The sequence below is a fragment of the Bos indicus x Bos taurus genome, chromosome 12 (assembly GCF_003369695.1).
Source record: "Bos indicus x Bos taurus breed Angus x Brahman F1 hybrid chromosome 12, Bos_hybrid_MaternalHap_v2.0, whole genome shotgun sequence".
In the NCBI taxonomy this organism is placed as follows: Eukaryota; Metazoa; Chordata; class Mammalia; order Artiodactyla; family Bovidae; genus Bos; species Bos indicus x Bos taurus.
The window spans coordinates 2,416,824-2,432,695 of record NC_040087.1 but is presented as its reverse complement, the minus strand read 5'-3'; the positions used below and the strand labels follow the sequence as shown (position 1 = coordinate 2,432,695).

At 36.5% G+C, this 15,872-nt stretch overlaps 1 protein-coding gene and 1 long non-coding RNA gene across 2 annotated transcripts in view; one reads left to right on the top strand and one right to left on the bottom strand.

Annotated features, from left to right (window-relative positions):
• The window catches only part of DIAPH3 (diaphanous related formin 3), a 563,088-nt gene that overhangs the window by 246,903 nt on the left and 300,313 nt on the right, over positions 1-15,872 (bottom strand). Inside the window, exon 21 of the mRNA XM_027557103.1 lies at positions 1,473-1,712. Within this exon, the coding sequence (XP_027412904.1) occupies positions 1,473-1,712 (240 nt within the window). The remainder of the gene's footprint in view (positions 1-1,472; positions 1,713-15,872) is intronic.
• Positions 1-15,872, top strand: part of LOC113902166 — a 77,677-nt gene that overhangs the window by 12,035 nt on the left and 49,770 nt on the right. The window lies entirely within an intron of this gene.

Sequence of the window (15,872 nt, the reverse complement as noted above, 5' to 3'; positions counted from 1 at the left end):
GCCATGATATAACCCTTTATATGAACTGTTGATGCTTTTTTAGAATGCTTTTTCCTCTCAGGGAACACCCACTCATCCTTCCAGATCCAGCTCAAATTCCTGCTCCTTTCCGACTGAGTAACTGCCCTCCCTTAGTCCAGCTAGCCGTTCTCTCTTAACTCTGCTGCCATAACTTTAGTATACAGGTCCACTGAAATATTTAAGTATGCTTAATGGCTTACATATGAAAAATATGAATTCCATGTATCCCAGGTAAATATTAATCATATACACAAAATGAAATGATGAGGACAAGCGTTTTACACAAGAGTAAGCACTCTATAAATGTGCAGTCTTTAACACATGTCTTATGAATCCCATCTTAATTCTTGCTAGGGATCTTCACTGAACATAGCAGGCTAAGAAAACACGGAGAGAAGAGTGAAAAGATGGATATGGGAGAGGAGAAAAGTTCACAAGGCACTGCTACCAAAAGGAGGCATAAGCCAGGGGAATCATGCAAGAAAAGCCAGGAAAGCACCAAGAGACTAACCATTCAGCAACCCACAGCTAAAGCTGAGCGTGTTTCTCACCTCCCCTATCAAACTGGCAATAACAATAATCAAATTCCTTAATCAGGGAGTGTAGATGTGACCAGGTCAAGAATAAGAGAAAGCTTTTCTTGTGCTGTGTAACTGAGAAGAATTTGTTGTAAGCAGATCAATAAAGCACTATTACTATGGTCCGCTTCTTAGAGCTCTGCTGTATAAAACACTGAATGGATTTGCTCTAAGAAAATTTAACCTACAGAAAAAACTGAAGGGGAAAAAACCTCTAAACTTACTAAATTTTCATCTCCTCCAACATTATATTTAAATAGAAATATCTCAAAACATTAATGACTTCTGAATTATGTTTATTCCTAATATGACTTTCCTTTTATATAAAGCAGTCTCAATTTACTTTCCCTTTCGTCAGCTTTCAAAAAAGAAAAATGCAAAGAAATATTTAAATAGCCAAAGGTAAAAATTTTAGTGGCAATCACAAGCAATTCTCAATATATATACTGTTATATGCAGGTATTTATATTGAATGAATATTAGGCTTAAATAATATTTTGATGTTCCATTTCATCAGTTTGAGAAGCCATAGATTTACAACACAATCTTGCTATTAAACAAAAATCCTTCATTTGAATTTGCAGATCAGAGATAAGTAATATTTGGATTTAGTTCAGAGGTTGAGTAAATTAGCTCAGTTCACTCTGGGTTTGGGTTGATGGTTCAGTTTAAGTTATTGACAATGAGCATATCAAATTAAAGAATAAATAATGCAGTCAGGGCTGACATTTAAGAATAAGTGTTCAGAGGGAGGTGATATATATGTATAATTATGGCTGATTTGAGCTGTTGTATTGCAGAAACCAATACCACATTGTAAAGCAATTTTCCTCCAATTAAGAAATAAATTGGAAAAACAAATAACAAACTCACTTTACAGAGAGAGCTAAGGTTAAATCCAAAGGTTTGTGCATTCCGGGAGCCAGCATTCATGTAGTTTCCCATTAGCAACACCAGTTCCAGCAACTTGCTGAAGCCCCTGCTCTTCTTGATCTCTTCACAGGCAGCACTGACAGCCATGATGTCAGGTTTGATGTTGTTCACCTGCTCTTCAAACTGAAGCTTAAAGAGAATAGCACTGAGCCGTGGCCGTAGTCTCTTCACATTGCTCATCTGATTAAAGAGAAAATAGCAGATTTCCTTTAAAATGCATGGTATACTTTAGTACTGTGTGGCTGCAAGTAATCTGGGATGATTTATTGGTATGACAGTACGGAAGAAGCAATATGTCCCCTAAAACTGATAGCGGGAAGAGAGAAAAACCCTGCATGTTTTTGTGAAGAATCCAGAGTCATCCCTCAAAGAAAAAATTAACAATTTAAATGCTTGTTGAAAAGAAAGCTTCAGTTAAGTGACAAAGTTTAACTGAGAAATAAAGTACACATAATTTTTTTAAAAACAATTTTTAAAAGGTAACAGGATACAGATGCAACAAATTACAGAGCATTCATACATAGCACTGCTTTAATTTTTGTTCAATACTGAAAATGCTGGGTCATATTTAACAGATTCAGACAGGTCTAAAGAGGGTTTGTTTTCTTCAAAGAGCAACTGTTGTCTGCAAGAACCGTGCTAACAGTGTGTGTTAGATCGAGGGACAGTAAATAGGTCTCAATTTGTGCTAAATTGACTTCCTTCAGAAACACAGGGCTGCAGAGTGACACCCACCACTGGCTTGGGGCAGTTAGAGCTGGGAAGCGCGCAGAGCAGGAGCCCAGCGGCGGCCACAGTCGGCCACGCACACGAGAGGCGCAGTCGGACTCGGGCTCCTGTCCTGGGTGTGAGAGAGGCTGAGAGCATCGCAAAGAACAAGGGGCTAGAGGGCCAGCAAGCTCCGGCCTTCAATCTACCCCCAAACCACATCCAAGCAACACACGAGGGAAGGAGCCGGAGGACTTGGGATGTACATTGTTTAAGTTACATGTGAATTCTTTGACCAAACATATTAGAAATTTGAGACAAAGCAGATTGATGGTGCAGCAGTACCAAAACCAGTGAACTTCAATAACAATCATAAACATCAGTATTTTGAGGCAAGGTCAAGGAAAAAACAGTGACAGAATATAAGATTAAAATAGGAAAGAGTTGTGTTTGTCACAGACCCTAAAGGAAAAGCTAAAAAAAAAAAAAAAAAAAAGTCATGTGAAGCTTATAGGATTTCATTAAGGAGACAGAAAGCTATCTGCTCATAATATAACGACTGTTATTTAAAATAAAATATACCGTACAAAAGCCTGAACTTATTAGACTCCAACAGGACACTACAGATACCACCTTACTAACACAGAAAGATAACCCAGTTAACTCATCTAACAAAACTGGAGCAATAAAGAGTTCTCAGGAGATACCTCTGAGAGAGTATCTTCAGATGAACCGAACTCTCAGAGTTACTACTTTCTCAGCAAATAATTTAAATATCTAATGTACATATAGTATTCTCCCACCCATTTGACCTGTTAAATGTTTACGTGTATACAATCAAGATTCTAAAACCTAAACTAATACAGTTATTAAGAAGTCCCTCTACAAAGTACTCTAAGGAATGTCTTAAAATTCCTTGAATCCAAGCAATGTCTTCAAGTTCCCATATACAGAAAATATTTTCTCCTAGAAGGATAGAAACTGTAAGCTCAAAAGGGACATTTTTTTAAAGTATGGGAAATATTACTAATTACTTTATAGAATGACTCTAGTAATAAAAATAAATTTTAGAAAGACAAAGTGAGGCCTTCTTAGGATACTCATTCTTAGTGGGCACAAATCATTGTTTGGATGTTGTATGTCTTAGCACAGAAAGTAGATATAAGCTGTGATTACTTCTCATAAAGTCATTTCATTTGTTATACAATGTTTCCAAATGGACTTACTTACCTGGAATTTGTATCCTTATTTAAATATTACAAATTTACTATTTGTACATAACTATATTGTACTGGACCATTCTGTATGATACTGTATTCAGTCAGTTCAGAACACTTCAGTCACTCAGTCGTGTCCGACTCTTTGCGACCCATGAATCGCAGCACTCCCTGTCCATCACCAACTCCCGGAATTCATTCAGACTCACGTCCATCGAGTCAGTGATGCCATCCAGCCATATCATCCTCTGTCGTCCCCTTCTCCTGCCTCCAATCCCTCCCAGCATTAGAGTCTTTTCCAGTGAGTCAACTCTTCACATGAGGTGGCCAAAGTACTGGAGTTTCAGCTTTAGCATCATTCCTTCCAAAGAAATCCCAGGGCTGATCTCCTTCAGAATGGACTGGTTGGATCTCCTTGCAGTCCAAAGGACTCTCAAGAATCTTCTCCAACACCACAGTTCAAAAGCATCAATTCTTCGGCACTCAGCCTTCTTCACAGTCCAACTCTCACATCCATACGTGACCACTAGAAAAACCTTAGCCTTGACTACATGGACCTTTGTTGGCAAAGTAATGTCTCTGCTTTTGAATATGCTGTCTAGGTTGGTCATAACTTTCCTTCCAAGGAGTAAGCGTCTTTTAATTTCATGGCTGCAGTCACCATCTGCAGTGATTTTGGAGCCCCCAAAAATAAAGTCTGACACTGTTTCCCCATCTATTTCCCATGAAGTGATGGGACCAGATGCCATGATCTTTGTTTTCTAAATGTTGAGTTTTAAGCCAACTTTTTCACTCTCCTCTTTCACCTTCATCAACAGGCTTTTTAGTTCCTCTTCACTTTCTGCCATAAGGGTGGTGTCATCTGCATATCTGAGGTTATTGATATTTCTCCCAGCAATCTTGATTCCAGATTGTGCTACTTTTAATTTAGTCTTCAGAACAATAAGACATACAAGGGAGCAGTCACACGCACATATATGGTTATAGCCATTCAGAAGGGGTATTATGGACCCACAGCCATCTCTGCTTTCAGCCTATGCCCTCAGTAATTATTATAAAGTCAGGTATTTGGTACTTTGCTGTAAACAAGAACCATGAAACTAAAAGACACTTGCTCCTTGGAGGAAAAGCTATGACCAACCTAGAAAACATATTAAAAAGCAAAGACATCGCTTTTCCAACAAAGGTCCATCTAGTCAAACTATGGTTTCTCCAGTAGTCATGTACAGACGTAAGAGTTGGACTTTAAAGAAAGCTGAGATCTGAAGAACTGATGCTTTTGAACTGTGGTGTTGGAGAAGACTCTTAATGCTGAAGCTCCAATACTTTGGCCACCTGATATGAAGAACTGACTCACTGGAAAAGACCCAGAGGTGGGAAAGATTGAGGGCGGGAGAAAAAGGGGACGACAGAGGATGAGAGATGGTTAGATGCAATCACTGAGCTGCTGTTTCTGGGGTTACAAAGAGTAGGACATGACTTAAGAGACTGAACATGAACAAAAACAACAATAAACAAGGAAAGAATTCTCTAATATCTGATGCAAAATATTATTTTTGCAAAATTTTATATATATATTAATTTTAACATATATTAATATACTACCTCATGTGCAAATAGAAAAAGGACTACCTAAAAGCCTATATTAAACTACCCCAAAGTTTGTTAAAGCTTTCCTGCTGACAAGCTCACCATATGTAGCCAGTACAAAGTAATAAATTTTCCTAGAAAAATATAACCTAGATTTATATGAGTAATGAGTCTACCTGGCACTAGGGACAGGTTCCTTGAAAAAATAAAGTCTGTGATGTAATGCAGGGAAAAGTGCTATGAGTTTATGGAAAGTCCCAACAAAGCAAAGTCAGGAAGAATAATGTAAACAGATCTTTTAACACTTTTTGTAATTAGATGTCTTTTTCATATTGTTTTTTTCCTCCCAAATTTGAAAAGTTAGTATCTTGACTGAAAATAAACAAATGCATTTTAGTGAACAAAATTACCATATTGGAAAGGCACTTGAGAAATCACCAGAACTTGAGCCTGTTTATAGTCTACCGTTCAGCCTACACTGATGCCCCAGACCAAATGGCTTTCCCTTTTATTTAAAAGAAAGAAAAGACCTCAATGAAACCTAATGTTCTAAGACCTAAATCTTGTGATCTACAAAGATAACAGCAGTTATTTTTCTTATTGGTCAAATCAAAGTCTAATTCTTCAGATGGGATCAAAGAAAAAGGTTAAAAATTTAAAAATAAATTTTTTTTAAATCCTTAGGGTTTCTTCAGCCCTTCAAACTGGACATCTGCACTCTGGTTTTCTTCCTCAAAAATTTATCTGCCAAAGACTAGACTGGATGGAGAAATGGAGAGCTATGATGCTCAAAAAATATTCTCAAAGCTAACAGAAAGTCATTAAAAAAAAGGAAAGACTATTATAAAACTTAACTATAAGACAGCAAATAATTAGAAGGTTAGAACAAATTAGAATTCATTTTTTCCAGAGGCATCCTTTACATTTTTTACTACAGGGTCTTAGCAATGTAAACTCACAGCACCAAAATCTGATAACACTGAGTTATACTTTGGAGATCAAACTAAAGGCATAAAAAAGAAAGTAAAAATGTTTTGATTTTACTACTATTTTTTGAAGGCAGGGAGTAGTGCTCTGGCAACCACCCCATCACATGACCACAGACGTCACATACCAGAATGAAAACACCTAAGAACAGAGACTGGATAAAATCGAAAGCAATATCCAGAAAACAAAGAGTAATTTTTATTTCAAGATTTTGTTCACTGCAACATTTGTATGGTTGGAGCAGGTACAAAGTAAGACAAAAAGACCTTTAGAAAATCAATGAACCAACAAGCATTGACTGGGTGCCCACTCAGTGCTGTGAGCGGCACAGAAGTCGTGGTTGCTGCCCTTGTGTCATCAAATTCTTGCCATCTGTCTGAAAGGGCAAAAAGGAGGAAAAGTCTTCCAGGAGATATAATCTCCCATAATCTCATTATGGTTATGTTTTTCACATATAATTTTAATTTTATCTATTATTTCATGGGGGAGAAAAACAGAATCTATTTGACATTTTTATACCAACTACATTTAACACCATATCTGGTCCTCTTTATTCAGTTTCTTTTACAAACATGGTATTTCAGGAGCAAACTTTTTCAAAACTTGTTGGGTTTTCCCACTTCTTGCCTGCAGCCTTGCACAGGCACACCTCACAAGAAGTTTGAGAACACACTCCATATCTTGTTGTAAGTTGTTGTAAGACTAATTAATCATTCATTTAACTTTCTAACATAAGTAACCTGCTGACTGAAAAGCTACTAGCTTGAGTCTGAATTAATTTATGAATACTGCTTTAAACCTTTACTTTAGACACTTTCTAAATACATAATTATAAGGAATAATGGGACAGTGTTTCTGGAAAGTTAAATGACTCCTGCAAGGTCACAGGGCCAGAGGGCATGAGTCTAGAGCTAACTTGCTGTCAACTAAGTGTGCAAGACACTCAGAGCATCATAACATCAAAGTTAACAACTGCAACTTAAAAGCCATCTGATACTCAAACTACTTCTACCGTATTTTCCTACGGACAAGAACACACTTTAATTTCCCCATAGCAGTTATTAGATAAAACACTATGGAGACGAGATACCCTGTTGTGAGCTCTGCCTGCTACTCTTCACATTCCATTCTTTCCTTCTGGGTATACCCAACTACCCTATATATTTTCAGATCCACTTTTACTGTCCCAATACTGCACTTGCCACTCACATTTTCATACTAGCTAATTCTTCCACTCCTTGTAAGACAGGTGTGAGAAGTAAGGAGAAGGTGAAAAAAACAAGTGGATCTTTGTGAAAGACAAGACTATAAAAAACGACACAGGGATGGGAGGAAAGTGCCATCTGAGAAGGAAGAAGGTCTAACAAGAGACTAAGATCCTTCAGAAGGGGTTTAGAACTTGATTTTCCTAAGCAAACTATATGAAAAATATCTACCTTTTACTGTTTAGCTGGCCAATATTTTCATGATCTCCAGAATCCTCAGAATAAAAAAAAAAAAAAGTTCATTGCACTTCAGGAAAGGCATCAAAAACATAGCTATTCAAGTGCCTTATTCCTGGATAGTGCTCAGACTATCAAGACTGTTCTTTTAAATAAATGTGCCCTTATGATAATAAAACTGATAAGCTAAAGTTACTTTTTAAACTATACAACAGCAAAGTACACATGGCATTTTTTTTTACATTTTGCCATAGGAGCAAGATAAAGCCAAGAATTATACAAAAAATATTAAAAGGATAAAACGTATATTCCTTCAGCTCATCAAGAAATAGACAATTGCTATAGACATCAGATATGCTTTCTCTTTTTGTACAAATGCTTATCAATTCTGGACCACTAAGGATTTCACAGCAGGTCCAAACGAGTTCTGCAGATACTCAGGATCCGCAAGTTGTGAAGTTAGAGAGCGAGAGGCTTCTTATTTAATTTGGCAGTCTTAGCAAAACCCTCTTCACACATAAGTTTCATATCTGATGAATTAAAAAGCTGGCATAACACCCGGAACCATTCTGGTATCTTAAATTCATTCACGTCTGCTTCCAGACAATCCGCACGCTAACACAAAAAACCAATGTTTTCACTGCTATCATTATAACTAAGTTTTGCCTGTTCTTGAAATTTATATAAATGAAACTTTCAGTAAGCACTTTTTGTATCTGATTTCTTTCACTCAATAAAATGGCTTCGAGATTTGCATACACGTAGTATGACTGAGTATTAAAGACCTCCAGGTGAGACCATGCAGGATTTAGGGTGATCCCTGAATCTAATGCCACGCCATTTTAAGGGAAAGCAGAGAGAGAGACACACACAGGAGAAGGAAACGTGAAGAATGGGAAGGAGCAAAGAATGGCATGTTGTTCCAAGTCAAGAAATACCAAAGGCTACCAGGTGCTAGGAGAGAGGCAGAATACAGATTCTTCCTCAGAGTCTCCAGAAGACACCAACCCTGCCAAGAGTGTCATGCGGGACCAAAGGTCTCCACAAGTGTGACAGAATAAATGACTGTTGTTTCAAGCCACTGACACTGTGGACCTCTGCTGTGGCAGCCCAGGGACACTCACACAGGATACTATGAAAACTCTTATCTGAGTCTTCATTTCTATTAAATATCTAAAAGGGAGAGTGTAAATGTATACTTAACCGAACAAAAATTGTCAACCTTTTTACAAAGTGGTTTATACCACTTACTCCTGTCTGCCAATGTTAGGCTTTATTCTGGAAGCCTTATCTTTTCACGTGGAGGTCTGTAGTCCCCCCTTCATTGACTAGTCTGTATGGTATGATGAGGGCTTCCCAGGTGGCACTGGTGGTGGTTTAGACTCTTGCAACCCCATGGACCATAGCCCCACCAGGCTCCTCTGTCCATGGGATTCTCCAGGCAAGAATACTGGAGTAGGTTGCCATTTCCTTCTAATGCAGGAAATGTTAAGAGACGCAGGTTCAAGCTCTGGGCCACGAAGATCCCCTGGAGGAGGGCATGGCAACCCACTCCAGTATTCATGCCTGGAGAATCCCATGGAAAGAGGAGCCTGGTGGGCTACAGTCCACAGGGCTACAGAGTCGGTCACGACTGAAGTGACTTAGCATGCACACATGGTATGATGAAGGACTTTTCACAGCATCATTTGGTACAAAGAAGTTCCTTTCTCTACTCACTGGCCTTCAAGTCTTTGTTGAAAATCAACTGATGGTATCTTTGTGAGTCTTTCAACTCTAAACTTTTAAGAAAAAAGTTTACATATCTTTAAGAGAAAACATTACTGTCTTGATAAAAAATCAGTACTCTAGGTCCTTCAAATTTGTCTTTCTCAAAATTGATTTTGTCCATTCCAAGTCCTTTGCATGACATATGAATTTTTGTACAATCTTGTCAGTTACCATTGTAAGACCTGCTGGGACTGATTGAGACTGAATATATTAGGAATCTATAGATCATTTGAGGGAAAAATGTAATCTTCACAAATTTAGTCTTCCACTCTAGAAGCATGGTATATATATCACCATTTATTTACAACTTCTATAGGTTCTCTCAGCAATAACTTGGTAGTTGTAGTATAGAAAATTTGCACATGTTTAGTGAAATGCGTCCTTATATACTTTACATTTTTGATGCTACTATAAATAGTACTATTTTTAATTTGTTTTCCAATATATCCTTGCTTATATAGAAAAATACAACTGATTTTCATATAGCAACTATTTTGTGACCTTCTAAGTTTCCTATAGATTCCTTATCTATTCACATAGATAATAAGTTCACTTACATCATTTCCAAAATACAGGCCTTTTATCTCATTTTCTTATTACACAATTTAGAATATATATTATAATGCATAAAGGTGATAAGAATAGATTTCCTTGTCTGTTTTCCAAATTATAAATGACAAAGAATTTAATCTTTTGCAACGAAGCATGAGGACAGTCCCATGTTTTCCACAGATGTCCTTTATCAGGTTGAAAAAGTTTTCTTCTATTTTTACTTGCTAGGAGTTCTTACATATCATAAACAAGATAGAATTCTGTCAAATGCTTTTATTTTGTATATAGATAATTGTATGATTTTTCTCCTTATTGTTTTATAATATGGTCAACTACATTAATTAATTTTCAAATGTTAAACTAACCTTGTACAAATTGGTAACAATACACTCTCCTTTTTATGCACTACTTGATACAAAAATATCTTATTGACAATTTTTACATGTATGTTTATATATGATATGGGTCTGTAGTAATTATTTTGGCCCTTCTTTGATTACTGATTGAAATTTGAGAATTGTTTTATTTTTTCAGTGCTTTCATTTTCATGAATTTCAAAATAATTTCTTCTTTGACCCACAAACAATTTAATACTATGTTATCCAATTTTCAAACAGTGAGAGATGTTCTATTATTATTTTTGTCCAATTTAATTCCAATTTAGACAGAAAGCATACTCTAAAAGATTTCAATCTTTGGAAAATTACTGAGACTTATTTTATGTTTCCATATGGTCTACCTTGGTGAATGTTCCATGTGTATTTGAAAAGAATGTATATTTTGCAGTTACATGGGAAATTTTCTATAAATACCAATTAGAACAATCTGGTTGATAGAACAGTTTTGTTTCTCAAATATTTACTGTCTTCTTTTTTGATATACTTTTACTAGAATTAAATGAAAGAGGGGCATTAAAATCTCATTATGATTGGGAAGCTATCTATTTCTCCATTTAATTCTACAGGTTTTGTTTCATGAATTTTAATGCTCTTTATTAGGTACATACACATTTAAGATGATTGTTTCTTGTAAATTACTCCTTGTATCCTTGTGTAATGCCACTATCTCTTAAAAGATGGTTTGTCTTGAAATATACATTCTCTGAAATATACATAGCTATGCTACTTTTCTTACTGCTTATTATGTGTTTTGTATTTGTCCTGTCTGCCCTTTACATCTCTGTTCTCCTTTCCCGCTTTTGTGTTTATCAAGCAATTTTTAGTACTCCATTTTTTTTCTTCTGATTTTTCCTGGTTCCTGTAGGACGAACAGTATGCATCTTTATGTAGTCTATTTAGAGTGACTGTTAAGTCAATATTATGCTTTTTTACGGTTTTCATTTCCTGACTCCCCCCTTTAGCATTTCAGTCACACTTCACACTCTGATTCATTTCATGTGTGTCATAATGTTACAACAGTGCAATTCCATCCATCCTACCCAACCATTTGTGCAACTACCATCACAGCTTTTGCTTCTACACAAACACTACCCTGCAATGTCATTATTTAATTATTAGGTTTCTGTTAAGTAAATTATGAGAAGAAAAAAAGCACAGTTCATTTATTATTTCACATGGTACTGATTCCTTTTTGTGGATACCAGTTTTCATCTAGTATCACTTTCATTTGGCCTGCAAGGCAACTTTAGCTTTTCTGGTAGGACAGCTGTGATGGGCACAAACTCTTTGCTTTCACATAATTAAAAGTGTATTCACTTTACCCTATTTTGGAAGGGTATCTACTAAATAGAGAATTTTGAGTTTACAGAGTTTGTTTACTTCAGCATTTTAAATACACCATTCTGTTGACTTCTGCTTTTGATTATTTCTAGAAAATCAGCTATATCCATCTCCTTAATTTTTCATGTTTCCTTTAGCCTCAAATTACTTTCTCATCTTTGTCTATAAGCAGTTTCACTAGAATGTGCCAAAGTGTCTTTTTCTTTATATTTATCCTGAATGTAGTTTACTGAGATTCTTGAACCATAAGTTTATTTTTTCCACTCAATTTGACATTTCTTTGCCCTTATTTCTTCAAATATTTTGCCAGCCACAATCTCACTCTCTTGTCCTGTTGGGACTACAATTACAGGTGTTTTAGATTGTCTATTTCCAATATACTTAACCTACAAATTGAATATTTTAATTCAGTTACTGAACTTTTCAGTTTTGCTTTCCTTTAATTCTCAAAGATAATTTCCTTTAGTTCGTTAAACATATTTATAATATCCACATTAAAGTCTTTACATTTGAAATCTAAAATCAGGCCCCTCTTGTTGATTTGACTGCTTTTTCCTTTGACTATACATTCTATTTTATTAACTGTGAAAGTGAAAGTTGGTCAGTCCTGTCCAACTCTTTGCGACCCCATGGACTATACAGTCCACGGAATTCTCTAGGCTAGAATGCTGGAGTGGGTATATTTTCCCTTCTCCAGGGGATCTTCCCAACCCAGGGATCGAACCCAGGTCTCCTGCTTTGTAGGCAGATTCTTTACCAGCTGAGCCACAAGGGAAGCCCGAGAATGAGTGGGTAGACTTTCCCTTCTCCAGTGGATCTTCCTGACCCAGAAATTTAATTAGGGTCTCCTGCATTGCAAGCAGATTCTTTACCAGCTGAGCTACAACTTCTTAAATAATAAAATGCCATAATAACTACTGAGGTATAATACTACTTTGAAGAATGTTCCTTCTTGATTTAGCAGGCAAATCAATCATTGGGTAATCACCTTTAAGTTTCTCCATAGGCTTACTTATAGTCTTAAAAGGCTTAGTCTCACATTCTGTGGAAAGCGGGAGGTGTTTCCCTGGCCCCTCTAACTTGTTAGGACTCATTCTTCCCAGAGAAGACTGTAGATTTAATTTTGCTAGGGTCAGTTTAGTGTAGGTACTCCTTTAGGATGTTGGTCATGTTTCCTGAGGTACAACCTTACTAGTTGTTTGAGTGAATGCCAAGTATGTTAGTGAGAGTTACCTCTACTCTGGCAGGGCCAGAACTCCAATGACTCCTAGGAATGATGGACCCCTGGTATCTCTGTCCTACTCTCACTGTGCAACAGGTGCCATATGGCAAATCTTGCTCCACATATGCACAGCCCAGCCTCCAGGGAGACCCCCACAGATTTTTAAAAATGTGTTCCTAAGTATTTTATGGTTTTATTACTGTAAATGGAATGTTAAAATGCTTTTCTTACAAGTTTAGTTTCAAAAATACAAAAAACTCTTTACCTAGATTAACCAAATATTTCCATTTTGTATCATTTGCTTCATCATATTTTCTCTCTTCCTCTTCATATATATGTATACTAAAGGAAAAATATATGTGTACATATATTATAATAATACGTAATATTTAGCTAAGGTGATGTCCATCAGTTTTTCCAATGTAAAGTTACAATATTTTCTTATATAATGTTATTTATAGCAAGATGATTTAAGACTATATAAATAGTATGGGTACAAACTATTTTCATCCAATGTTCACCTTTGTGTTAAAGGGGACAGCCATTAAATATAGAATATTGGTTATAGTATTCACTCAACTTTACTAAAAATGTACGTTTATAGAGCTTTCCAGATGGCTTCAAGAATAAGATATAAAATAAACAAGTCAATATCTATTGTAATTACACCTTAAGCCACCAGCACAATAAAATTGTCTAACTCTATACTAACTTAGTTCCATAAGTCCAGTCTCCCATTTTCCATTATGTTTCCAAAACAGTCTTAGAAGACAGTATCTAGATCTATATAATGAGATTTGCAGAATACAGGAAATGATTCTCAGGCACTAGATAATACTCAAATCTAAAAATCAACCTTAAAACAATGTTGTCTGAAAAGTGAGGACTCATAAGAGACCTTTTTGCTTATAACTAAAAAATCCTTTAGACTTGTTTTCAAATGAATGATTCATGGCTAATAATTAGTATGTGACTATAATGATGTTTTGTTTTGTTTTTGCAAACGAAACACATTAAGTGGATTGTGCCATAAAATTTCAATACTACATAGATGGTCTAACAAGAAACAATCGTGTTTCTATACCAAAAAAACAACCATAATTCTTATTATGGACTCAAATGCCCCACTTTTTAGTTGTCTATTTAAAAGATTTAAAATACTAAAGTAGAAAAAGCAGCAACTTGACAAAATTCCCCGAAATTAATTTTAAATTCAACAGCTCAATAATTTAAACTCCTCCATAAACATACTAAGTAATTTGTATTTATCATTAACTCAAGTCAATCTTTAAATATTAAAAATAAATTTGCTCCAGTGATGAAGCATACAGAAACCAGGGCTAAAAGCAAATTCAAGTACAGGGGGAACCTACAGCAAACACACAAGAGTGACTGCCACCATAAAAAAAAGGAGGCTGTCCTTCAGCATCATAAAAGTATGGTTCACAGCTGAGCTGTACTAGTTACTAGATGGATGAACAAGCTGCCTCAGCAATGAAAAGTTAACGACTACTTCTGGAGTTATATGAGAGACAGATAAAATTACTCATTCATTTATATATCGAATTATTTACTGCATATATATTATGTGCCAAAGAATCATATTGAATATAAGATGACAGGGACCTGGTCCAAATGGATGTACTAAAGTAAACAGATAAAGAAAGGGAAAGAAAAGGAGAAACAATAATATAAATAGGTAAGATCATTTTAGATAAGGATAATTGCTCTTGAATATGCAGGATAACACAGAGAATGGTGGGAGGCATCAAGATGATGAGTCCTGCCACAGGGAAGGGGTATCTGGGCCAAGGCAGAGCGAGTGGCAGGTGTACAGCAAACCTGAGCAGGGAACAGAAAATGAATGCAGCTGAAACCAGTGGACAAAGAAGGGAGTGGTGACATCTGAAAGTTGCTCAGTTGTGTCGGACTCTTCATGACCCCATGGACCTCGAGCCTGCAGGGATCCTCTGACGGTGGGATTCTCCAGGCAAGAACACTTGAGTGGGTACCATTCCTTTCTCCAGAGGATATTCCCAACCCAGGGATGGAACCCGGGTCTCCTGCACTGGCTAAAAAACAGATACTAGATCATTTTACAAATTGAAATGGATTTAGAAATCATTAGAACAATCAGAGAGAAATTCCCCTTCAGGCCAAAAATGGAAAAACAGGGACTGCATTTATCTCCCTTCGCCTCCACACCCAGAGGCAACAGCTTTCAGACAAAGACAGATCGAGAAAGGGGAAAACAGGTGCATTCCATGACTGCTCCAGCTTGCTGTCTGAAAAGGAGCCCAGGGGGAGCCAGGAGGTGTCACGACCGAGACAGAGGTAAGAGCTGGGGATGGCAACCCAGCTGAGTTCTCAGGACAGAGTACCAGACAGGAAACGGTAATGCAGACAGAAAGCTCCAGCATTCTCAAAAGGTTCCGCTTATGTCTTTAACTGTAGTATACACCACACGAATGTGAGAAACTACTGAAGACTGAGGAAAGAATCAGTCAGAAGCACTGGAGGGAACCGCACCCAACTCTCAGATAAAGATGGGGACAGTACTTGCTCTCAGGAGGCAAAATGGAAAACTCATAATTCATGGGATATTGAATGAGACAGGAAACTTTAAAGTTACCATAACTCATGTGCTTAACAAGGCTGAGAAAAGATTAAGGATTTTAAGTAGAGACATGAAAGACGTTTTTTCAAAAATACCTGCACTGAATTTCGACAATAGAAAGCTTTGCTATCTGAGCTGACTGAATAGAAAAACATCAAATAGCATAAAAGAAAAGATTAGTGAACTGAAACACATGTCCAAAATGAAAAAAAGAGAGAAGAAAATAAAAAGGGCACCAGTGAGCTGTGGAACAACTTTGAGAAGCCTGACATGTATGTAATAATAAAATATATATGCAACTTAAGTTTCAGAAATAGAGGAGAGGAGATGCAGAAAGATATCTGACAAACACAATGGCCATAAAACTTTCAACTTTAGAGGGAACTACAAACCCAGTATCCACAGATTCAATTCAGTGAAACCCAAGGACAAAACATGAAGACAACTATACACCCAAACTACATTACAATCAAATTAATCAAGCGAAGGAGAAATC